The sequence below is a fragment of the Protopterus annectens genome, chromosome 1.part0 (genome assembly GCF_019279795.1).
Source record: "Protopterus annectens isolate FY-2018-M chromosome 1.part0, PAN1.0, whole genome shotgun sequence".
NCBI lineage: Eukaryota > Metazoa > Chordata > Ceratodontiformes > Protopteridae > Protopterus > Protopterus annectens.
In genome coordinates this window covers 1,940,868,850-1,940,894,773 of record NC_056725.1, presented here as the reverse complement: position 1 = coordinate 1,940,894,773, position 25,924 = coordinate 1,940,868,850, and the positions used below count along the sequence as shown (strand labels likewise).

At 40.1% G+C, this 25,924-nt stretch overlaps 1 protein-coding gene across 2 annotated transcripts in view; it reads left to right on the top strand.

The window, feature by feature from the left end:
• PXDN (peroxidasin) overlaps positions 1–25,924 on the top strand; it is a 2,220,827-nt gene that overhangs the window by 1,055,072 nt on the left and 1,139,831 nt on the right. The window contains exon 4 of one of the 2 annotated variants that reach the window (XM_044070249.1): positions 25,621–25,692. The exons of the other annotated variant lie outside the window; for it this stretch is intronic. Within the exon in view, the coding sequence (XP_043926184.1) occupies positions 25,621–25,692 (72 nt within the window). The remainder of the gene's footprint in view (positions 1–25,620; positions 25,693–25,924) is intronic. 2 annotated transcript variants of the gene reach the window in all.

Below are 25,924 nucleotides of genomic sequence, written 5' to 3'. Positions count from 1 at the left end.
ACTCAACATTGCCACAGCCTGGAAACAATAATTACCCTCATTCCCTGCCTGGAACAGGAGTTTTGATGGTGGGCAAAAGCCTGTCACCACAACACGGGACAGCCATTCACCTTACCCACAGCCAGGCAGACATTGACAACAGATGCATCAGATTATGCCTGGGGGGCCCATATGGCAGGAAGATGTATTCAGGGCACATGGTCCACAAGTCAAGTACAACTACATATCAATCGAAAAGAGATGCTAGCTGTTCAGAACGCCCTAACAGCCTTCAAGGATCTACTTCATCCAGGACAACTACTGATAAGGACGGACAATACTACAGTCATGTGGTACATAAACAAGCAGGGAGGCACACATTCCTACCCCCTCTGCAGGCTAGCCATGAACTTGTGGGACACAGCATTGACTTACCAAGTACATCTGCAAGCACAATTCCTGCCAGGAAGGACAAATACTCTGGCAGATGAACTAAGCAGAAACCTAATGGATCCCCATGAGTGGAAATTGGATCCACAAGTCTTCAGCATGATAACAAGGAACTGGGGATGCCCGGACATAGACCTATTTGCCTCCCTTCACAACTACCAAGTACAGAAATTCTGCACAAGGACTTATCACAAGCAAGCATGGAAAGTGGATGCTCTGTCTTTCAGCTGGAAAGACCTAACAGTATATGCCTTCTCTCCTCTGCCTCTCCTCCCCAAGGTACTCCTCAAGGTCAGACAAGAGAAACCAAAAATGATACTGATTGCCCTAGACTGGCCCCGCCAGCACTGGTATCCAATCCTAAAGAGCTTGTCTCAATGCCCAGCTTGGACTTTACCTCAAATTCCTGACTTATTGACCCAACAAGACTGTCAAATACTGCACAGCCAACTCAGGACCTTAAACCTGGCAGCATGGTGGATAACGTAGCCAGTCAAGGCACACCTCTCTCTAAAGCAGTGACAGATGTTATTTTGGAGGCCAGGAGGCCTAGCACTAGAAAATCTTATGCAGAAAAATGGAAGAGATTATGTGCTTGGAACCAGGCTCAAGGTTTTGACATGATTGTTCCAAATATTCCTCAGATTTTTCAATATTTAACTGAGATGCTTGATAAAGGCCTTTCCTTTTCATCAATTAAAATTCATGCCTGTGCTATTTCAGCTCATTACAATACAGAATCACCTATTTTTTCTCATCCATTACTAAGGCAGTACCTCAGAGGGGCCAAAAACATAAGACCTCCAAGGAGAGCACCAATATCTGCATGGGACTTCAACTATGTCTTGAAAAAACTCACACTGCCTCCATTTGAACCAGCCTCTGCAGTTGATATAAAATTCTTATCCTGGAAAACAGCTCTGCTCCTAGGAATGACCTCTGCTAGACGAGTCTCAGAGTTACAGGCACTCATGGCTGTGGAACCTTTTATCATTTTCCACCCTGACAGGGTTTCTCTGCGGAAAAACCCTACATTTATGCCTAAGGTAGTGTCCAGTGTGGCCCTTAACCAAACAATTCATTTTCCTACCTTTTATCCAAACCCACAGAATAAGGGTGAGAGAATTCTGCATTCTTTGGACATTCACAGGCAGCTACTCTTCTACTTGGACAGAAACAAAGCTTTCAGAAAGACTGAACAACCTCTAGTGGCATATGCTGCAGGATCACAAGGAAAGCCTATCTCAAAGCAGACTATTTCAAAGTGGATAGGCCACTGCATTCGTTTCTGCTATTCACAGCATGGCAAATCAGTGCCTAAGGGCATTAGGCCACATTCAACCATAGCAGCAGCAACTTCAGCAGCCTTCCTCAGAGGAGTACTAACCAAAGACGTCTTAGAGGCTGCAACTTGGAGTTCAGTGCACACTTTTACCAAGCACTACCACTTATCTCTTTACTCTAAATCCAGAGCAGGCTTTGCCACTGCAGTTCTGCAGGGTCTCATAGTCACTCCTAATTCTATTTAGACCCAGCCGCCCAACCTCAGCTTTGGGATTCAACCCAAGTGTAATGACTGCAGCAGTGAAACACAATAAACATAGTACAGTTGTGTACCTACCATAAATGTAGAAGTTCGAGTGTATTCACTGTTGCAGTCCAGGTTACCATCCCCCTTTACCTTTGCTGGGACTTATCTGTACTTCTCTATTCTGTTCAACCTATGTGGTGTATTTGCTTGTAGATGTAGGAAAAGTTGTTTTTTGTGCATGCATGCTTATTGGCATAATTTAGCCTACCATTTTAGGGGCACCTGACATCTGGGGCAAGAAAAACTGAAGAAAATGGCGTCGGCTGCATCTTTTATACCCCTGGCACACTGGTGTCAGGGAGGACGCGACAGCAACCGACGCCAGACCTAGACTTTGGAATTCAGACCGACTGCGGGTAGCCTGCCAGCAGGATAACCCAATTGTAATGACTGCAACAGTGAATACACTCGAACATCTACATTTATGGTAGGTACACAACTGTACTTTTCTGTCCACGTATCCTTACCTGTCATAACATAATCCTTTTAATTTGTGCACTTAATACTTAATCTTGTCATGTCCGCATAAGTATGGGTACTGCTGAATAGTCATGTGTCGAACTATAGCCTTTGTTTTATCTTAGTTTGTTTTATATCCTCCCAAAAGTCTTTAACTGTCTCAAAATATTCCACAGTCTTAATCATTCCATTTCTGGATTTATTGAGTACAAAATAACATCATCTGCAAATGAAGCTAACTTTTCTTGAGTTTCATACCAGTTATGTCATTGAATTTGTGAATCCTGTATTTTGTTTGCAAGTATCTCTAAATGTAAAGGCTATAATGGAGAGTAAAGAGGACAGAGGATATCCCAGCCTTTTTCATCTGTTCAAACACAGCTTATCAAAGAGGAACCCTCTCTCCCACCTTAATTCTTGCATCTGACTCTTCATATACCCTCCTTATTGACTCTGTTTTTCTATCAGGGAAGGCAAATGCTGTCATTGTCCCACTCATAAAATGCCAGTTAACTCTGTCAAATGCTTTCTCTGCATCAAGGCTTACTAATAATTGTGATATTTTCTGTTTGGATAGTCATTGCTCTGTTAAAGTTGTCAAATATTTTTCTCAACTCCACAAAACCAAATTGATCCATATGTATCCATTTTTTGTTTAGCTTTTTTGCCATTCTGTTGTAATCATGTTTTTCAATTGAAATGGATCTATTTGAAGTTGGATCTGAAGGATCTTTACCCACTTTGGTTAACACAGCCACCACAGATTCTTTCCAAGATGCTGGTGCTCCCCAGTTCTGTTTTAAAATAATGTTAAAACTTTCCAGATCTTTACCACTTTCTACCCTCCTAAGTAATGGATTTCCACAGGAATACCATCTGGATCCTTCCTGTTGATTTATCATACATCATCATTTTTGTCCCATCCATCCATCCATCCATCCATCCATCCATCCATCCATCCATCCATCCATCCATCCATCCACAACCCCTTTTCCCATTTGTTTCACATGGGGTCAGGGTATCACTTCAATAGTGACAATCATCTTCTAGACCCATGGTTTACACTGTTGGGTGGCTAGCCCTGCCGCAGTAATTCTTCCACAACACACAGTCACACCTATCCCTTCCTGTCTTAACTTTTAATTCTTGAGCCTCAAGGTTTTCTGACTTGGCATAGTTACCTGCTCCTTAAATATTCCTTGTGTCTTTTCTTGGTTTTCCCACTTTCTGCTTTATATACATTTGATCAAATTTTCAAAACATCTCTAATACTTCTACATGATATCTGGTTATTTTTTCTTGTCATAGGCTGCCTAACTTTGGTTCTTTGTGTTTTTAGTTGTCTGTCATTGTGCTAAAAGTGTTTTGCAGTCTGGAGTTGTTATAAAGAATTATTGCTTAACAATAACCCTTTTTAAATTTAAGTGTATTACTCAAATACTGTTAATTTTCCCTCTAGCACTCTGCAGTTGCTCTTTTTCTTGGTCTGTTGAGATGTCTGATCTTTTTTAACAAGTAGGTAGAAAAGGGACAGTGTCTAATTTTTACAGCATTACTCCACATTTGTATTATAGCATTTATCGGTGCATGACCTGATAGTTGTTGGGTGAATCTCAAAGATTTCTTTCAATTAAACACGCATGCTCCTATGAAATATAATTCATATGTTTTCTAGCCCGCTAGACATTTTAGTGAGGTGGAACATTTTGAGGCAGTTTATCTTTTCAGGATGCAAAATTAATGAAGCTAAAACAAAGGCAATAGCTGTAAATTATGTACACACACAAATTGATTCAGCAACAACTATATTTATGGGGACACAATAAAATTAATTACTTAGGAGTATGGTTTAAAAAGGATTCTGGTGTGGTAGCTAAGGATATGTGGGAAGAGACTAAACACAAGATAATATAAAAACTGAGAAATTGGTAGCTCTGTTTTATGGATATGGATAGCAAGTTACAAGCAGTTAAAATGGTTTTAGTCCCTTTAGTTATATACACAGTTAGGAGTATTTTTATCAACCAGAAATGAAGTTGTGGATAGCAATTAATAAAAAGCCAAAGGATTTTATCTGGGAGGGGAAGATGGCAAAAGTTAAGTGGGATAAGCTGATTCTTCCAGTTGAGCAGGGCGGTTTTAGATTACCCAGTTTGAAGGGGTATTTCATAGCTATACAGTTAAGGCTCCTATACATAGCACAAGCAGAAACCTATAATTCACAGGTTCCCAAACTGTGCTATGCGGTGCCCTGGGGAGCCGCAGCTTCCTTACAGGGGAGCCACGAAGCTTAGCAGCTGATTGCAGGTAAGTGAATGCCTGTATGAGTGTGTGTGTCTGTCTGTGTGTGTGAGTGAATGCATGCATAAAAGCAAAAGAGTCTGTGTGTGTGTGAGAGAGAGATCGGGAGAGTGAGAGCGATGTGTGAGTGAATGCAGGAATGAATGAAGAAGTGGCTGTGTGTGTGTGTGTGTGTGTGTGTGTGTGTGTGTGTGTGTGTGTGTGTGTGTGTGAGAATGATGTGTGAGTGAATGCAGGAATGAATGAAGAAGTGGGTGTGTGTGGGTGTGAGATCAGGAGAGTGAGAGCGATGTGTGAGTGAATGCAGGAATGAATGAAAAAGTGGCTCTGTGTGTGTGTGTGTGTGTGTGTGTGTGTGTGAGATCGGGAGAGTGAGAACGATGTGTGAGTGAATGCAGGAATGAATGAAAAAGTGGGTGTGTGTGGGTGTGAGATCGGGATAGTTAGATCGATGTGTGAGTGAATGCAGGTATGAGTGAGGAAGTGACTGTGTGTGTGTATGTGTGAGATCAGAAGAGTGAGAGGGATGTATGAATGAATGCGGAAGGGGGTGTGTGGCATGTGGGTGTGAGATTGGGAGAGTGCGAGCAATGTATGAATGAATGCGTAAGTGGGTTTGTGGCTTGTGCGTGTGGCAGACAGTGAGAGCGATGTGTGAATGAATGCAGGTTTGAATGAGGAAGTGACTGTGTGTGTATTTGATCAGGAAAGAGTGAGAGCGATGTGTGAGTGAATGCAGGTAGGAATAAGGAAGTGACTGTGTGTGTGTGTTTGATGGGGAGAGAGTGAGAGTGATGTGTGAGTGAATGCAGGTATGAATGAGGAAGTGACTGTGAGTGTTTGATCAGGAGAGAGTGAGAGTGATGTGTGAGTGAATGCAGGTATGAATGTGGAAGTGACTGTGTGTGTGTTTGATCGAGAGAGAGAGAGAGAGAGAGAGAGAGCGCGATATGTGAGTGAATGCAGGTATGAATGAGGAAGTGACTGTGTGTGTGTGTGTGTGTGTGTGTGTGTGTGTGTGTGTGTGTGTGTGTGTGTGTGTGTGAGATTGAATGTCCAGATTTTTGCCTCATATTTTTGGTGCGTTCCTCCTAAAATCTGTACTTTTCTGGCAAATAGTTGAGGATTGAAGTCATTAAATAATGACAAACATTTGAGTTTAAGACTCCACATCCTTTATAGAATTCATGCTAATGCACAACCTGTTATTTTATCAACTTTCTAAGTTTGTAAGAGCAATATTTAAAATCTGTCCCTATTTGTCCCCCCATCATTTTAGGCTTTGTCCAGATGCTCTTACAAACTTAGAAAGTTGATAGAATAATAGGTTTTGCATCAGCATGAATTCTCTGAAGGATGTGGAGTCTTAAACTCAAATGTTTGTCATTATTTAATTACTTCAATCCTCAACTGTTTGCCAGAAAAGTACAGATTTTAGGAGGAACACACCAAAAATATGAGGCAAACATCTGGACATTCAGCGAAAATCTGTTTAGTTGAGAGGTGTGAATCACATACACACACACACAGTCACTTCCTCATTCATACCTGCATTCATTCACACATTGCTTTCAGTCTCCCGATCTCACACACACACACACACACACACACACACACACACACACACACACACACACACACACACACACAGCCACTTCCTCATTCATACCTGCATTCATTCACACACACACACACACACACACACACACACACACAGTTCCTCATTCATACCTGCATTCACTCACACATCCCTCTCACTCTTCCGATCTCACACACACACACACACACACACACACACACACACACACACACACACACACACACTTCCTCATTCATACCTGCATTCATTCACACACACACAGCCACTACCTCATTCATACCTGCATTCATACACATACACACACACACACACACACACACACACACACACACACACACACACACACACACACACACACACAGCTACTTCCTCATTCATACCGACACACACTTCCTCATTCATACCTGCATTCACTCACACATCGCTCTCACTCTCCTGATCTCACACATACACACACAGCCACTTCTTCATTCATTCCTGCATTCACTCACACTCGCCGCGAACTAATAAGCTTAACTGCAAAATAAACCACGAACTGTTTGCGGTTTGTTTAGCAGCTAAGCTTATTAGTTCATGGCGCCCCTGTGAGGAAGCCGTGGCTCTCCAGGGAGCCGCAGTGCACACTTTGGGAACCCCTGAAATATACACTTTATGAGCGCCACGGGGTGGTGGGAGCCTTGGGAAAACCTGGATTCAACAAGGGAGCCAAGAATCAAAAAAGGTTGGGAACCACTGCTATAATTCAAAGTGGAAAGGGAGGATGATGAAAAGGGAGAAGCTTAAGAAGCAAGGAGAGACTGGGATTTTGGATGCAAATCTTTAAGGAAAATAACAACAACCATACAGAATATTGTATTTATAAAGTAGCATAAAGTATTGTAAGAAATAAGCCAACATGGGAATTGAGAAAAGAGATTCTGCCAATAGGAATGACTGCAATCAGGGATACAGACAATAGGCAAGCGGGGGCTGGACATTATTGGAGAAAACTGGTAAAAGAACCAAGGTATTGGAAGCAAATAATTAAGAGAGGGAAAGATAATAGAATGGGAAGAGACCAAGAATGTATTTGGGGTGCAGGATAGAGATTGCCTTCCCTAGCAAGGACTGATATCAGAGTATAGACAAAGAGAAAAAATAGGGGGATCCTATGCGAAAAGCCAGCACTGGCAGAGTTTTTAGTAGAATCTGGCACAGAAGCTGCTGTTAAAAAATAAATAATTAGTAGAGCATACGAAATATTGCATAGTAACTGTAAGAATCAATCAGAAGAAATTAGAAAGGATTGGGAAGAGAGACTGATAAACAATTCACAAAGAAACAATGCGGGGATGTAATTAAGTCTCCGAAATATGCAACAAAGTCTAGAAGATTTAGGATCTTTGCTTGCAAGTGTTTACATAGGTATTTTTATACCCAAAGTATACTAAAAAGAAATTTTTCCTCAGGTAGACAGCAGATGTTAGAAGTGTGATAGAGAAGAAACGGGTAACTGGGAACATATTTTCTGGGAGTGTAATGAGATTCCCTGCAGACTGCACTGTCAAAGATACTGGGTGAGAAAATTGGTGTAACTAAGCAAATTATTTTTTTTTTGAGCTATGATACAGAAACGGAGTTACCTAGACATAGTATTGCCTTGCCGAGTCTAATTATGGTAGCTGCCAAAAAAGTAATTACTAAAAAATGGTTACAGAGGTAAAACAGCTGGAACTGGGATCTTTAGAAAAGGGTAAGAGCACAAATTGTGAGAACAATAACATGCAGAGGAGGAGCAAGATTTAAAAGACGGCAGGATTTGAATGAGTTATGTCATTTTTGACTGACAGTGAGTGGATAGATTATAAGTGATGTATAATGTTTGCAACCGCACTTATGTCAGCATGGTTTGTTTTCATTTAAATAAATCTATGATTGCCTATGCCATAAGAAGATGTTTCTTGTTTAAAAAAAATAAAAGTATTCTGACTCCATTTACTCTCTTAAAAATGCAAATCACTTTTGCTGGTGGTTTCTAGATTTCATGCATCTCTGTAGAAATAAATGGTTATTTTAGTTACTGCCTCTACTTAGCATAAATATAAGATGTTTTAAAGTTAATATGCGCTTCTTTTCATAAATGAATCCTACATCCTGTAGGTATTTGGTAAGAGGACTGGTTATCTGATTACCACTGATTTGGGGCCTGCTGTCTACCTTTTTCTTGTCATCCTGTTTACACTTTTGTATTGTCTCAGACCACCGAAAATATTTTTTTCCTGTCTGTTTCCTGTAATTTAAGGCTGTGGAGAAACATTTGAAGCTTTGATGTTCTTTGCCTCTGGGCCTAGGGCAATTTTAGTACCACTATTGCTTCTGCCAATGATGATTTTGTAAGTCTGTGTGCAGAGAAGGGCTTGCTTTGTCTGTGCTTATCTTAAAAGGAGAAGGTCCTGGGTGTACCCATTAGGAGAAAGATTCTATTTAGGCAGAAAAAGTAGGACCTCATAGATAGGGCTCAATGAACCTCTTGGAATTTGAGGAAATTATTTTCTTTCCTAAAACCACAGGAAATTAGCTTACTTCATTAACTTTACTGAATTAGTGAAGTTCACTGAACGTGAACCTTGTTCAATAGAAAGTTTTTGTGGAAAATGTCATGGCTCTGATTTTAGAAACAAAAAATTCCGCTCTTAAATTTCTAGTTAAATCAAATAGTTTTGGAAACCATAGTGTTGCTCAAGGCAGTCTCTGCATCCAGTCTTTAATGAACAGAAGGAACAGTTATTATTCTGTTTAGTTATAAAAGTTCAGTTGACTTACTCACATTTTCTTAACATTTTCATACTTAGTTTTTTACTTTTTCTTGATAATCCAGTAGCTTGTGTTCTGCAGTGTCCGGCAGCTACACTTCAGTATATAAAGGAACAAACTCTTCTTGGTGGCGTCTGGTGTTTTGCTGAGGAAACCCTCCCTTCTCATCTTTATGGCCTCAGACTAAACTGTGAAATGGTCAGGTTATGTATCACATATCAGCATGCTGTACGAATGTTAACAATTGTGTGCATGCAGATTTCATATGGGCACAGCATCAACTTTCAGAAATTGCTCCACCAAATTGAAAGGTCTGTGAATCAGTAAAGATCCTAAGTAGGTTGAGCACTTCACTATAGTACAAGTCACAGAGGAACTCCTGTTATGACAATGATTACAGCAGATGAAATGCATCCTTAATGGTTCCTCAAATTTGACTCCATTCCTAACTGTGTAGAACAATATACACGAGTTTTCTATGACAAAGTAGAAGATATGCTTTCTGGTTTAATTTCAGAAGTGGATTTTTCATCACCAATTGGTTGTTGTTTGGCATTATAAATTACAAGCTTGATATGAACCTGATATGCCAAGGTCTCTGTTAAGGAAACAAATTCCCAATGACCAGTTCCTACCCCCTAAAACTAGCTGCACTGGCAAAGGACATCTAAGAAGGTGTTACTGGAAACTTAGCCAATTTCTGAATGTTATTACTTTTAAAAGCATGTAAAATATTCCAACTCCTGTAGTATAAAGATTTTTAAATATGTGTTAATAAACACGATAGATATCAAGTGACACATCAGAGTCCATCTTCAATGCAGGAGATTCCACCACTTTTTCTTCAGCTCTCAGCACTTTCAGAGTGCCAATTGCTCTCTTTTGGATTGTTATCTACTCTACCAGTGTGCACTCTGTGCCCTGCTGTGATCATTTTAGAGCCAATGAGCAGAGATTTTGGGTGTTAACTTTTTTGCTTAAGTCTTTGAGCTTCCACTGAAGGCTCTATAGCCTTAGATCATTTAAAGTTCATGTCATGGAGCTAATGTTGAGTCTTTTTCATAAACCAAATCCAAAAACAATCTATAGTCACTGAATAGTCATCTCATTCAAATGGGACTTTTGTGAACTCCCAAGTGGTACAGTGCTTTCCTGCTAAAGAGACTGTATTCAAGAACTGATGTTTTTAGTAGAGCGAGCATTTTGGCATCATGGGGTTCCATAAAATACCCATCTTAGTGAGACTTAGGGTAGTGCATATTTACAAAGGCTGTTACACCAGTAGGAATATAAGTAAGAGCTCTACAGTGGAATGTTCATTGCTAGTAATAACAGTCACCTTACCCTTTGTGATCTTCTGATATCAAATTCCTTCCATCAGTCCCTGACATGGTGGGTGCTTTCCTCTCTTTAATAGAGGGATTTTCTTAAGTCTAAGACAGTTCCTTAAACACTGATACAACCTTTGATGGATGGAGATCACATTTTGGGATTTTTATAGACCAACACTTTTGGAGAGATGATATCTCATCAGGTAGTTTAGGATGATCCGTTATGATTTGCAATCTTTAAAAGCCAATTTCAACTAGATCCATGTCTGAATAGATTGGACAACAAGTTTGCATTGTGGTACCTGTGTAAACAGGATAGGACAAAGTCTTACTCTGTATGTTGGGAAGTACTTTCAGTCTGAGTTGTGACATTTCTTTATGGAAATGGATTAATACTTTCTAAATTTGTGATGTGCTAGACCATTATAAGGATTAACACACTGGATATTTTTAGCTTACTATAAAATCTTGTAGAAATATTTATTTTATTTTTATTTTTACATTTGTTAACCGGGGGGTGTCTGACTGGGCCAGGGGCGCTTTTTCAGCCGAGGCCCGGGGAGAAAATCTCCATATAGAAAGACAATTACAGATACATATAGGTGTTTAAACAGCATCACATACACATTTAAAATAGACATATTTTTACAGTGGTATGAAGACAGCACAATACAGGGGGATTAAAAAAAACATTCATTAATAATAAGAATAATTACATTTCATGATATTCAGTTGTGGTTTGAAACACAATACAATGCATACATAGTACATTAGATTATTTTTGCAGTAGTATGAAGACAGCCCAATAGAGGAAAGTAAACCTTCATTAGTAATATAAATCATTACATGATTTCATGGTAACCATTTGTAATTAGAACAGTGGTAGTACTAGTTAATGTCTTGGTTTAATAGTAGTAATTATTTAACTGGATGCAGTCAGTATATGTGAGTGAGAGTAAGGGTAAGTAAGATGGGCATAGTATATGTTCCTTCTGTGATTGCTGTAGCCTGGGGAGCAGTTAGCACAGCCAGCTTTGCTTCAGATGATGCTTGAAGAGGTTTTTAAAGAAGGCTTTAGAGCATGTGTTTTGTATGCTAATAGGGAGGGTGTTCCATTTTCTAGCCACTGTACTATATAGTGAGTCTCCAAAGCTATTATTGCTGTTGGAGACTTGTAGTAATAGTTTGCTTAATGACTGAAGAGGCCTTGTGGCTGAGTGCTGTTGTACTAGGTTTCTGAAGGCAGGACACTTATTGGGGAAGTAATAGATAGAGTGACAGAAACAGAGTTGGTTATAATTTAGTAGGTTTGGCAGTTCAAGCCACTGGAGCTGGATCAGAGCAGTACAGTGATGGGATCTATATGGGTGATTTGCAGCAATACGGGCAATTCTGTTGTAGCAGGCTTCCATTTTGCTTAGGTCAGTTTTATTGAAATTAGTTAGAATGGGGGATGCACAGAGTAGAGTGAAATGAAGTTGGGAGTGAGCAATGGCGGATCTTGTATTGTTGGTGAGAAACGGTTTAACGCTGTATCTTGTATTGTTGGTGGGAAACAGTTTAATGCAGTAGAGTGATCCCAATTTGGCATGTACTTTTTATAGTTGGGTTAAGATGACTATCAAATTTTAGATGGCTTAGTCTGTGCCACTGGAGTGATTGGAGTAGAGTTTGTTAAGTAGATGGTGAATTGACTGCTATTGGAGTTTTTGTTAGAGCTATTTATAATCATTAGCTGTGTTTTCTTAGGATTGAGGATAAGTTGGGATTTGGTAAGGTAAATTAGGTCATTGGCATGATGTTCCTTAATCAAAGTATATGTTGCTGTAGTTATCTACTTCTAATTTGAGTGCTTAGTACCATCTTGATGTCTCTGTTACTTACACCAGCTTTGTAAAAGTATATATAATTGCCATGTGGAGTAAAATTCTATGTCCTGTTTTGTCTATCAATATCAGTGAGTCTTATTTTCTAACAGTGATGGCATACTGTGTGTCCCTATGTAGTGAATCACATTCCAGTTTAAGAAAAAGCAATAGCGGATGCAGTGACATAGCAAGGAAACCTTGGCTTACATGCTTCATTTCACAAAGCATGGCTTCTCCTTGACTACTAGAATTGTTCAGTGTTAGGCCTCTTTGAATGGAAATGCAGTCTTCCCTTGGCTTTGCTTCTTTCAAAAGAACTGCATTGAGTTGGTGGCAGATATTGCCTTTTTTAATAGAAGGATCTTTTTTTTTGCCGATGTACTCCACACTTTCCTGTATTATTCTTCTAGTGTGTTGATAATTCAGACAGGAAATTTCATGTTTACTCTGAACATACCATTGTGGCCATGGCCAGATGGTTTTCTGAAGTTGTTAAGTAATGGTTCTTGTTTGGGTTCTTGCCCTTTTTGTTTTCTGTCATTCATGGCCTTAGCTACTAAGGTAGGTCTGATTCTGCCTCAAAGTCCTTTGTGAGGTGTTTTGTAATGTTTAATAAGCACTTGCAAACATTTTAAGTATTCTCTCATCGTATTCTATCATCTGATTAATCGGAAATGTGTCTGAATCCATTTCTTTTGTCTGTTATCCAGGATGGTTCAGTTTTTCTTAAATATTGTTTGAGTTGGGTTTAAAATACTTTTCAGTGATACTACTTAATGCAACCTTGTTACAGTTAAATAAACTGATAGAATCTAAATCTCTAGCTCAGCTACTGTTGACAGTATATTTTTACTAAGTTGAGTCTCAGCTTAGTTCTTGAATTATATAACTAAGAAAATGTTTTCTGTTCCTTTTTTTGATACTCCTCACATCTGCTCTGACTGGATCTAATGGTGACTGCTAGAAAAGCCTGCTTGGCCTGTTTGTTCCTCCTGACGGAACTGACCAGGCCCAGTGAGCTAGCTCACCCGCCCCCCCTTCTGGCCCAACTTTACTGAGCACTTAGAAGCTCACCAGCATCCCTGGGACAGATTGAAGTTTATGCCTATCTCCTTCCTGAGGTGAGAGTTGAAGCCCATTCATTCCTCAGGTTGAGCTTGCTGGTCAGCACTTTCAAAACACGAGAATTGGGAAGTATGGAGCAGGTTATCCTGTCAGGTAGACCTCTCCCTCCTTGGAGCTTCTATTCCCCACTGCCAGTTCTTTTGAACACTGCAGAAGTTGCCTGACCTTGAGATACATGCACAGCTCTATGTACACATCATTCCCTGGCTTTGTGCAGATGCATCCCACAATGCAGGGCATGCTGTTCCAAAACAAACTCTGTAAGTGTAGCACCTAGAACTCCCACTAGATATTACCCAAGTGGCAGACCAGAGCTGCCTCCCTACCCCCCCCAGAATGGTTGAGTCAACAGTGCATTGCCATGAGTTGATCTCCTTTTGAGTCTTCTTTTTCTCTGTCCTTCAAGTTATACCTTGAAAAGCCCTGTTTCTTTTATCCAGTATAGTGTCAGTGGTTCAATGGTTATGCTTTGCTTCTTACAAATTCAGGATTTGCAATTAGGTACTGACGTCCTCTACATTGGTTGTGTTTGCATGTCCATAGGTCTTTATGGATTTTCTCTAGGAAATTTGGTGAAAAAAATGGCGATGCATTGCATGTGCTCTTCCACTTGTGACTCAAGTCGTGACTTATAAGAGTCTGCAAAGGATTATTCCACTTATCAAGTTAGCAAACATGTACAGATAAATGCATAAGTTATCTCAGCCATTAGGCTATGACATGTATAGAGTCTTATTTGGTATTCGTTTATGACCATATCATCCTGAGGTCTAATCATTTTATTTTGTCTTTTGAGGGGTATTGTAAACTCTTCTTCAATCAATTCACTCCCGTCTCATTTCTTTCCAGAATGGGTGTAAGAATCCACTGCAATTTCTCTTTGTACAGCAGCAGTTCACATTTCCCTCAAGATAATGAACGATCTGTACAAAATTAACCCATTTTTCATCCCATTTCATTCAAAGGAAGGCAGTAACAGATAAAACAGTTTCTAATGTTGGTTAATTGAGTTACTTTCTCTTGCCAAGTGTATCACACAGTTAACATTCATGTGGCTAAATGCTGGCTAATTGAAACATCCATTTCGGTAGTATGGTGCTGCGGTAGCGTTGTCACCTCACAGCAAGACATTGTCCAGTTCGATTCTCAGCTAGACCGTCTTCTGTGTGGAGGCATGCGTGAATCAGCATGCCTTCGTTGAAGGTTGTGCATCAGGGCTGGTAACTCGGCACGTAAAAATCCACTACCAAACATTAGCGGGCCGGAGTTCCGCTGTGGCAACCCCTAACCGGGATAAGCCGAAAGACACAACAACAACAACAACAGCTCTTATTAATACTGTGATAAAACTGAGATCAGATTATACATTCTCTAGCTTTATAGCCAAGAACAACATTGCAGAGCAGGGCATACATTGTCAAGACTGTGTTGCATGGAGTTCTGTCCTTAAACTTTTTTTTAATATCACAGTACTATAAGCTGCTTCATATTATTTCACTTTTGCTAGAACCTGCATTCCTCTAAAAATAAAATAACATTGATATGTGAATACTCACCATACCTTAAAATCTTTGAGAAGGACTCCTCAGCATGGTCAGTCTTAGGTGGAAAAGACCATTAGTCAGAGGACATGTCACCCCCATACTGTCCCAGTTTTCATCCAGTCTCCTTGCCTCCATCTTGACCTCTCATAACCATCAAAATTTCTTTATTTTTATTTTTCCTTACTGTTCACCTTTTTCCTCTATTCTTTCAACACTCCCTTAACTGGCCAAGACTGCATTGCAATAAATGTTTAAGAAATAGCTAAATTAACCCAGGAGTTTGAGGGCTGCCAGGCTGCAGGAGCTGTAAAGTAAATTTTAGATACTTTGCAGCCTTTTTGATCCAGTGGTAGCCTGGCCAAAAATCATGACTAAGGAAAGAAACTCAGTCTTTTTTTTTTCATTCAAAGAAGAAATATGTTGTCTCCAAGGCTTAACGTTCAAAGCTATCAAAATAGTTCAAATTAAACTGAGAAGACTAATGAACGCAAGAGTATATAAATAATGTCTGAAAATAGTGACTCCCACCACCAGCCTTAAAAAAGATACGTTCTTCTTTGTACCACTCGAGTATTGAGATTAAGATAAAAGTGAAAGAATGAATGGCCACAGTCATATATTTCAAGTTGCTGCTGTCATACAAATACACAGTTTTCCCATTTATCCTTGCCTCCAAAAGGCAGCCATCAGACAGGAAAGAACATAAAAAGAAAATAGCCACAATAACCCATTTCAACTTGTTAGATGTTTATACACAGCATGTCTCCTTACCTCTACCCCCTTTATATACACATGATGTTTGAGGAAATTGAAAAAGCATAATGATTATTATTAATGTATTCTATCTTGTTGCTTCTGGACAACACACTATTCTTTGACATTATAACTACCTTATGTTCACACATCTGAGGTTCATTCTGAGGAAAACTAAAGAAATAATTATCTTAGTATCCCTCAGTCGCCACAGAAATTATAACAACATTCTGTGCACACCTCTGAAAATTAAATAATGATTATGCTGTCCCCAGTCCTCACACAAGTGACATGAACTTTTGTGCATACCTTTGTGCGCGACTGGTTTTAGAACAGATGAGGCCAAAGACAAAGGCTCCTATTAAACCTGTGTCAGAATTCACACATACTACATGGAGGTGGGTACACAAGACTCTCAGAAGCTTTATTTTGGAAAGATAATAAGTTGTTAACTGCCTCCTCCCATTACTCTTCCTAAGCTGTGGTACTCTTCCACACCAATGAATACTGCAACATTGGAATAGAAGGAAGTAGAATAGTTGTGTAAAATCTTACCATAACCATAGATGTTCTTCATGTTTCACTGTTGCAGTCATCACACTTGGGTTATCTGCCTCCTGGTAGCCTTCAGTCAGCCCGAATACCAGAGTCTTGGGATTTCTGCATCGGATGCTGTCACCTCTTTCATGACATCAGGTCGTCAGAGATATAAAACATGCAGCCGACGCCATTACATTAGCTTTTCTTGCTGTGCGGGAGCCCGAAGCAGAAGCAGTTCACAAGTGCCGGTCGGCCGCAACCTGAAATTTTCGTTTTTCGAATTTCAAATCTGAAGTCTTCTAAAGCTAAGTACTCCATTGGGGATCCTTTTTTCTTGCTCTAACCGATGTCATAAAAAGTTAACAATTGTCTTGCCTGTGGAAAGCAAATACCTCACTGAGATTTTCATTCTTACTGCGTCACCTGTTTAGGCCCAGACCACGACGTCCCTCGCTGTTGGTTTTGTGCCTTGTTCAATGCCCGAACTATTCGTTGTTGGGCTATTTTTGTCTCTAAATTCTTTCGCTCTTGTTCTCTCATATTTCGAAATGGCTTCGATAAGCCATCCGACTACCGATCTTCCAAAAAAATGCAAGGATAAAGACAGAGACAGACTGCACAGGTCCAAAACTGCCAACAACGCATCCATTACGCTAGTTGCCAGTCTGCCGGTACTCAGTGAGGTGCTTTTGCAGCCCCTGTTGCCCATTTCTACAGATTCACAAGCCTCTACTGAGACCCATTCGGAGTCTGGTATGCCGCGAGATGCTTCTTCGACTATGGAACCTGCGGATGTCTCTACCTTGGATGGGTCCGGAGCCACTGTGCAGACACCGGCTTCTGAGGGTGTATTCAGACCTTTTGATGTTTGTATTAAACTGACTACTTTGTTAATGACTAAAACTACCGAATTTCTCAAGCCCAAAGTTCGCACTACGCCTAGGAAACCGATGACCAAAGCGCATTCTCAAGCTCCCATGCCACAGAAGCAAATGCTTAGAATGGCTGAATACCTTACTACTTTAATTAGGGGAAGACAGCCTCCCCCCTCTAAAAGACAAATAATTGATTTTCCTTCTGCTTCTACAGACCATGAGTCTGATGACTCTGACCCCTGTGATTAACAGGACATACCCTTATCTACCTATAAGGATTCAATTGCAGAGGATTTAATTACCTCTGCCTCTCCCCCCAGAGGACTTTTCTGTCGGTGAAACCTTGCAAACCCTAAGAACACTGGGATTGCCAGGACTACCCACAGTCCAAAAAGAGACTGAGGGAATTTTTAGACTTGCTTCAGCATAGACCTCTAGCTATACTCCCTGTCCTGGATATTGTAGATGATGTCTTTATGGAATTCAGTCTTACCCCTGATACTTTACCACCAGCTCCTAGAAAGCCTGACAGGTACTACAGAGTACCTGACTCTCACAAATTTTTCTTTAAAAATCCCACTGCAGACCCAGAGACCATTTCCCAGGGACCTAAAGGTATTAAGGCTACTACAGCCAAAAACCCTACCCCTTCGGACAGGGATTCTAGGGCTCTAGACAGATGGGGTATGAAGGTATATACCGCTGCAACTCTTGTCATCAGGGCTTTAAATTGCCAGTTTCACATGTTGAAGTACCAGCAGCATATTATGGAACTAATTAAACAAAAAAATGTTGTTGATTCCTGATTGTGCAGAAAATAAAAACTTAAAAGAGTTAACGCATTCTGCAAACCAAGTTGGAAAACATACTTTGCAGTGTGGTTTTGATGCCTTAGAAGCATCTTGCAGGGCTGCTGTCACTGGGTCTGTTCTGAGAAGGCATGCTTGGCTGAAGGAACAAATCTTGCCAGACCATGTCAAAGCAAAATTACTAGATGCTCCATTAAACCAAGAATGCTTGTTTGGCTCAAAAGCAGAAGAAGTTCTTAAAATGATGGAGGAAAAAGCTAAATCTATGTAAACTGTTAAAGATTTCTTACATGTACAGCCACCTAGATTCAGTAGGCATTGGCCTTCAAAAAATTGGTCCTTTTCAGTCCCTCCCAAACCTTCTCAGTCCAAACCCAGGGGCAACAGACCACAAAGAGTACAGTCTCAGGGTATGCACAGATCTAAACAATGGAGTGCTCCCTCCTCAAAAACAGGGAGTGGTAAGCCACCCCCTTATGGAAAAAGTTCACAATGACTTGTCTATCATCCTTCCCAGCCATGCCCAAGTACATGCACCCCTAGGAGGAAAACTCACCCTGCATGCAAACAACTGGGAGTATATTACCCAGGACCGATGGATGGGTCTTAAACATTGTATCACAGGGATACAGATTCTACTTCCACTCTGCCAACCACAAGCAGATGGCCAGACCTCCCCCCAAACTAGTGGGCAGAGGCCCAAAAGCAAGTACTTTCTCTTCTCAGTATCAGGGCTATTCAACCTGTTCCAACAGAGCAAAGGGGACAGGGTTTTTACTCCAGACTATTCCTGGTACCCAGAAAAGAGAACTCTTGGCACCCTGTTCTGGATCTGTCAACTCTCAACACCTTCCTGGTGGTACCAAAATTCAAAATGCTTACTCTGCAGCAGCTGCTTCCTATGCTAGCCAAGGACAAAAAGAAGCTCATCTGCACATCCCCATAAGGGAATCTTGCAGGAAATATTTACGTTTCAGAACAGTTCTGTGCACTTCCTTTTAGCTTATCTACTGCTCCCAGGGTATTCACAAAGTGCCTGGCTCCAGCCATTGCATACTGCAGGCAGAGAAATATTCAAATTTACCCATACTTGGACGATTGCCTGATTCAGGTGGACAGTCAGGAATTGCTACTTCAGCACCTGATGTTTGTAAAGAGACTCCGAACTTCTCTGGGGTATGCCATCAACGAAAAGAAATCACATCTGGTACCCAGCCAAAAGATTGTATTCCTGGGAGCAAGCTTGAACGCAGCTTCCCAGATGGCATTCCTCACTCCAGAAAAGCAGGTTTATTTGACAACTTACTTCAAACTACTGGCCACCCAAACCCAGCTATCTGCAAGAAAAATATTGCAAGCCCTAGGGTTCATGGCCTCATGCATTCTACTAATTCCATATACAAGACTGCATATGAGGAAACTTCAATGGTACGCAAAAAGTCCTGGTGTCAACATTTTTAGGACCTGGAAACAGTGATTCATATCATTCCTTGCCTAAGGACAGAGTTCCTTTGTTGGGCAGAGGTTTGCAACCACAACAAGGGACTCCCTTTCACTCAACCCCCCGCTGCCCAAACCCTGACAACAGATGCATCAGACTATGCATGGGGGGGCCTCACATGGCAGGCAAATGCATTGAAGGCAAATGGAGCCCAGGACAAATTCACCTGCATATCAATCAAAAAGAAATGTTGGCTGTACAGAATGCACTGGCAGCCTGCAAATACCTTATCCTGCCAGGACAACTCTTGATAAATTCAGACAACACCACAGTTATGTGGTACATAAACAAGCGGGGGGGGGGGGGGGCGACTAATTCCTACCCACTCTGCAGGTTAGCATTGGCTCTGTGGAACAGAGCCTTGAGCAATCAAGTGCACCTGCAAGCTCAATTCCTGCCAGGCAAACAAAATTCACTGGCAGACGACTTAAGCAGAAATCTAATGGACCCACATGAGTGGAAACTGGAACCCAATTCATTCAAACTTCTAGTACACAGGTGGGGGACACCAGAGGTGAACCTCTTTACTTCCCCCCAAAACCATCAACTGAGCAAATTTTGCATCAGAAATCCCACAGTCAAGCATGGAAAGTGAATGCCCTATCCTTTACATGGGAAAACCTCTCAATCCGTGCCTTTCCCCCTCTGCCCCTCCTTTCAAAAGTACTACTCAAGATCAAACAGGACAGGCCAAGGACAATCCTTATTGCACCAGACTGTCCGTGCCAGCACTGGTACTGACTCCTACACAGTCTGACAGCAGTGCCACCCTGCTAGTCAGCTTTGCTACAGAGGCAAAGGGCAAGGCCATTTCAAAGCAAGTTGCCAGTTTGTTAATCATCACACCTCCAACATTTGGCATTTACCCGAGGAAAAATTCTGTGGAGTTTGATTGAGGTATAAAAATACCAATGCAAATACTTGCAAACAAAAATCCTAAATCTTCTAGACTTTCTTTTGCATATTTGCGAGCCATACATATGTTCTCCCATGGCTGCGGTGGTGGTGCTGCGGTAGCATTGTCGCCTCACAGCAAGATGTTGTGCCGTTCGATTCTCATCTAGAGCGTCTTCTGTGTGGAGACATGCATGAATGGGCGTACCTTCGTTGAAGGTTGTGCATCAGGCCTGGCAAGTCGGTACGTAAAAATCTACTGCCAATCATTAGCGGACCGGAGTTCCGCTGTGGCGACCCCTAACCGGGAAAAGCCAAAAGACACAAACAAACATATGTTCTCCCATTGTTTCCTTTTGAATTGCTTACCCAATCTCTCTTCCCAATCTTTTCTAAATTCCTCTCATTAGTTCCTATAGATATTGTGCAGTATATTTTATTTGTCCTACTAATGATCCCTTTTTAACAGCAGCTTCTCTTCTAGATTCAACTAAACTCCCTTCACTTAGAATTCTCCTATCCTTTTCTCTTTGTCTATACTCTGGTATCAATCCTTGATAGGGAAGGCAGTCTGTAGCCTGCAGTCCAAAGAGCTTCTTGACCTCTTCCCATTCGGTTACCTTTCCCTCCCTAGTTATTTGCTCTCAGTACCTTGGTTCCTTTGCCAGTTTTCTCCAATAAATTCCAGGCCCCTGTTGCAAATTCTCTGTACCCCTAATTGCAGTCATACGTATTGGCAAAAATCTCCTTTCTTGTGTTGACTTAGTTCTTACAACACTTTTTGCTACTTTATGAATAAAATATTGCTTCTCACTTTTTTAATTTCTCCATATCTTGTGGTTTTCTAATATTCTGTTTGGCTGCTAATCTCACACTGTCACAAATGTTCTCCAGGAACACAGACAACTAGTGTCAGAGTCATGGACTAAGATTAAATGCCAAGAAATGCATAACAGTATTCTATGGGAAGTTATCCATCCCTGGTAACTATCATATTGACAACACACCCCTTAGAGTTGACCCAGTAGTCAGAGACTTAGGGGCACACATAGATAGTAATCTAGCTTTTGACTATCACGTGTCTACAGTGGTGAGGAAATCATTCTGTGTTGCGCAACTTATAAACTGTGTTCTTCATTCATCACACCTATCATTGAGTACAAAGCCAGCTTTGGTATGTACCTAACCATGCATATCCAGCAACTGGAATGTCCACAGTGGTTCCTCACTAAAAGAATACAGAGCATAAGTAATATGTCCTATGCAGACTGCCTCAAGGCCCTGTCCCTTATTCTGTCTCCTACTGGCTTTTCAGAGGGGATCTATGCCTGGCATACAGGGCATTGTCAGACGCCACTCTGATGGACCTCCTGCATATCCTCAAATCAAACAGTACCAGAATTACCCGTTCTGAAGACTTAAACCTTGCCTGTGATGTAACTAGGACCTGCTGGAGAGATAGGTATGTATTCCAGAGACTACCCCACCCATGGAACAGGCTCCCCATCCATGTGAAGCAGAGTTCCTCCCTATTCCAATTCAAGTGCAACTTGGACAATTGGATGGGAAACCAGAAATTCATCCCTGGCTTGGCACCTGTGTCTCTGATACAAACAGGTAACCTGTAAATGGTTCATCTCCCAAGGGTATCAGAACTCGTCAGAGATTTGGGATGCATAGCTAGTCTTAAAAGGCCCTTGTGGTCATTAGCCTAGTAAACACCCATGAACCTATTATTTTCCTTAAGGATCTGCATCCACAATTGCACTCTCTCTTTATTTCTTGAATCCCCTCCTACTTCATCATTATCTCTTTCCACTTTTAGTTATAGCTTTCTGCTTGTGTTATGTATGTGACCATTAACTGTGTAGCTGTTAAATATCCCTTCAATTCAGGTAATCACAAACCACCTTGTTCTATTAGAAGGATCAACATATCCTACTTCAACCCTGCCCTCTTCTCTTCCCAGATAAATTCCTTCAACCCCACCTGATTGCTTCCACTTCACCCCTTCTCTCCATCTCTCTTCTTTTTTTCTCTAAACTTAATCTAAGACATGATCCCCCACTACTGTTTTCTGCTTTTCTTTCCCCTACTATGTCTTAAAACTTGGGTACCTGCAAGCCTTATTCTCCAACAGGCTATGTTATTTTATTTCTCTTAGAATGCTTTGTTGGGGCTCAATCCACAAACATTTGTCAATGTCACTTTCATATTTTTATATTTCCTTAGAATGCTTTGTTAGAGCAATTCCACTAACTATTTTTTTCTATGTCACTGTACATCAACTATTTTTATACTGTGTATACTTGGTGACTTCACCGTTGTACCAATCCAATGCCACTTTGATATTCTTTATATTTCTTTAGAATGCTTTAGAAAAATTCCACTAATGTTTTTGTTCTATGTTACTTTGTTTCTGTTATTTTTTAAAACTCTGTATTAAGTGAAAGCCTTGGTGATTTCTGTATTGTAAAACTGTACATGGAGCTTCTCTCCCTCGGCCTCCATTGAAAATGGGCTCTTTTGGCCCAATGGATTTCCCCAGTAAGAAAACTGCAAATAAATAAAATAAAAATAAATAAATAAATGTATTAATTACTGTTCACAACTTCTCCTCTGCTTGATAAAAATATGCCTGATCTGTATATAAAACTAAACTGACTAAAAACTTTTTCACTGCTTTTATCTTGCTATCCATATCCCTAACAAGAGCTTCTGGTTTCTTAGTTTTTGAATTATCCTTTATTTTGTCTATTGCCACATATCCTTATCTCCCATAACAAAATCCTTTTTAATCCATACTCCTAAATACTTAATTTTTTTTGTGTCCCCATAAATATGGGTATTACTGAACCAATTCATGTTTGTACGTAGTTTACAGCTGTACCCTTTGTTTCATCTTCATTAATTTTACATCCCCAAAATAACTGTCTCAAGATGTTCCTCAGCACTGATATGCCCTTTACTGGTTTTATCAGGTACAAAATAATATTGCCTGCAAGTAAAGCCAACTTTTTTTGATTACCATACCTATTATATCTTTCAATTTCTGAGTCCCTTATTTTATTTGCCAATGGCTTTAAATATAAAGCAAATAACAAAGGGGAAGATGGCACCCCTGCCTGGTTCCTCTGTTTAGCCTTAACTTTTAACAATGATTTTCTTATAATGATTTTGGAAAATACATTATATTGTATGCTACTGTTCCTGTTATATAAAAATAGTGACTGTTTAACATTGATGAAAATGCAGCAGGGCATAAATCACTTTTACCCGTAGACTGCCTGTATACGCATCATTTACAGGTACTTTATTTATTGTGCATCTCTTAGATATCAGACTGTGATTAAAAAATAGCCAGAGAAAAGTACTCCAGCTTGCTTTACCCAGCTATGCACAAGTGCTGCAAGGTCATATTAATGACTATTTAACTTTGTCACATTAGTTGGAACAGTTATTTACAGCCACATACATCCCCTCATATACAGCAGTCATAGGCACTGCATTGGCTGTGTACACTTTAAGATGGTGATTTTGCTTAAAAATGGCCACAGTAATGCATTTCAAGTTTGTTTCACACCAAAACACATTTGCTACAGAAAACTATTCCAATTTACTTCACACAAATGTAGACAAATCTGGCAACGCCAGATTAATGACTGTTCAACAATATTATTCAGTTTGTCTTTGCCACTAAGTCATTGCTTTTAATTTCCTATAGCAACTGTCATGAAGTAATTATATTGTTAATTCATTGTACATGTTTATTATGTTTGTGATTGTCTAAATATTGTCCTTACTGGAGTATTTCTACCAGTCCATCTGCTGAGTGCTTTTACCCAGCCAGACTTTCTTGGTAAACAAATGCCAATTAGCCAGTCAGTCAATAAATAAATAAACTGAGGAAATGATAAAAGGGTCAGTTATTTGTAATCAGCAGGTCTTGCCATTTTTTGATGGTGCACACCTCAAACCTCTGATTGTGATAAAAATGGTAACCACATTAATGTATTCAAAGCTTGTTTCACACAGACAGTAACCACACTAAAGTATTCCAGCTTGCCTCACACAAATCATATTAGTCCTGCAAAGCTATAATAATGAGCAAATGAGAGCAGGATCAGTCATTTTCATCCACAGGCATCCCTAGCACCCAACAGTTATAGAGATTTTGTTGAATATATACATCTCTGCATGGCTAAAATAAACATTAAAATAAATACATTACTGTAGACATAATTTACTTTATTTCAAATCCATTTCACACATAGGCACAGTAATTAATGTATTTCATCTCCATTTCACATAAACACAAAGTTTCTAGCCAGTCACAGTAAAGTACCCCAGCATTAGTCCTGGAAACTTCCCATAACTTCTAGTTGCTTGCAAGAATTAAAAAAAAATGTATCTCATGCTATTGCCAATTATGGACTCCTGATACTCAATGGCCATTGCATTTTCTTTACTGTTTAAAATTTGTGGGATTTCTGGCTGCTTTGAGCAGATACAACTCAAACCATTGTATTTATTTATTTTTAAATACATAATGCTGCTTCTGCGTTTCTTAATTTAAAAAAATAACTAAGTAAACATTGGAAAAATATCTCTAGCTGAATAGTGCCCAAACTGGCTGCCTGGTTTGACTGTTGCTGAGTCTGATATGCCTCCTCAGATAGAGCTCTTTTTACCTACCCCCCCCCCCCCCCACAAATATAGCTGTACTTTGATACTTGCATTTCTTTGTAGAGAGTTACAGAGATAATTTAGTAAGAGTTATGACAGAATGAGTAATGTTACCCTGAAGCATTTTGTTTCATTTTAGGTAGGTCCTCTGTTCGGATGGATGGGGGGTGGTCTTCTAACCATGCAACATTACTAACATTGTCAGGCATTTCAGCGATATAGCCCCCATGAACATGAGTGCTGAGAAATATAGCCAGGCAGTAATTATAAGTAAAGATAAGCCTTTAACACTTTTTAACAATCCCTTTTGAAGATCTAGGGATGTGGTGAGTATGCATTCACGGGTAGAATTGATGAGCTACTTTGATCAGATTAAGATTTATGTTTCTTTGTCTTCAAATATAACCTGTTTATGCCATAGAAAGACATTCTTTTATATGACATTTTTAGTTTTATATAGTATACTGAATATTGTTCTTGTCTCAGCTATTTGTAATATTACTGATTGTTTCTTGTTTCAGCTATTTATACAAGAATGAAATCCAATCAATTGACAGGCAAGCATTTAAGGGACTTGTTTCTGTAGAGCAACTGTAAGTGCATTTTTCCCTTCTGTGGACTAATATGTTTTTGTTTTGTGTCATTGTGTGTATTTGCTAGCTTGCACTTTGTGGAGGGAGTCTGCTTGACAGTTTGCCATATATAGAAACACATCTCCCAAGACACCCTGAATGATATTATAAGGAATTTGTTCACATATGTTATGCTGCTATTCATTGCCTTACAGATTCCAAATTGTTATTTAGTCCAACAGCAAGTCTTTGA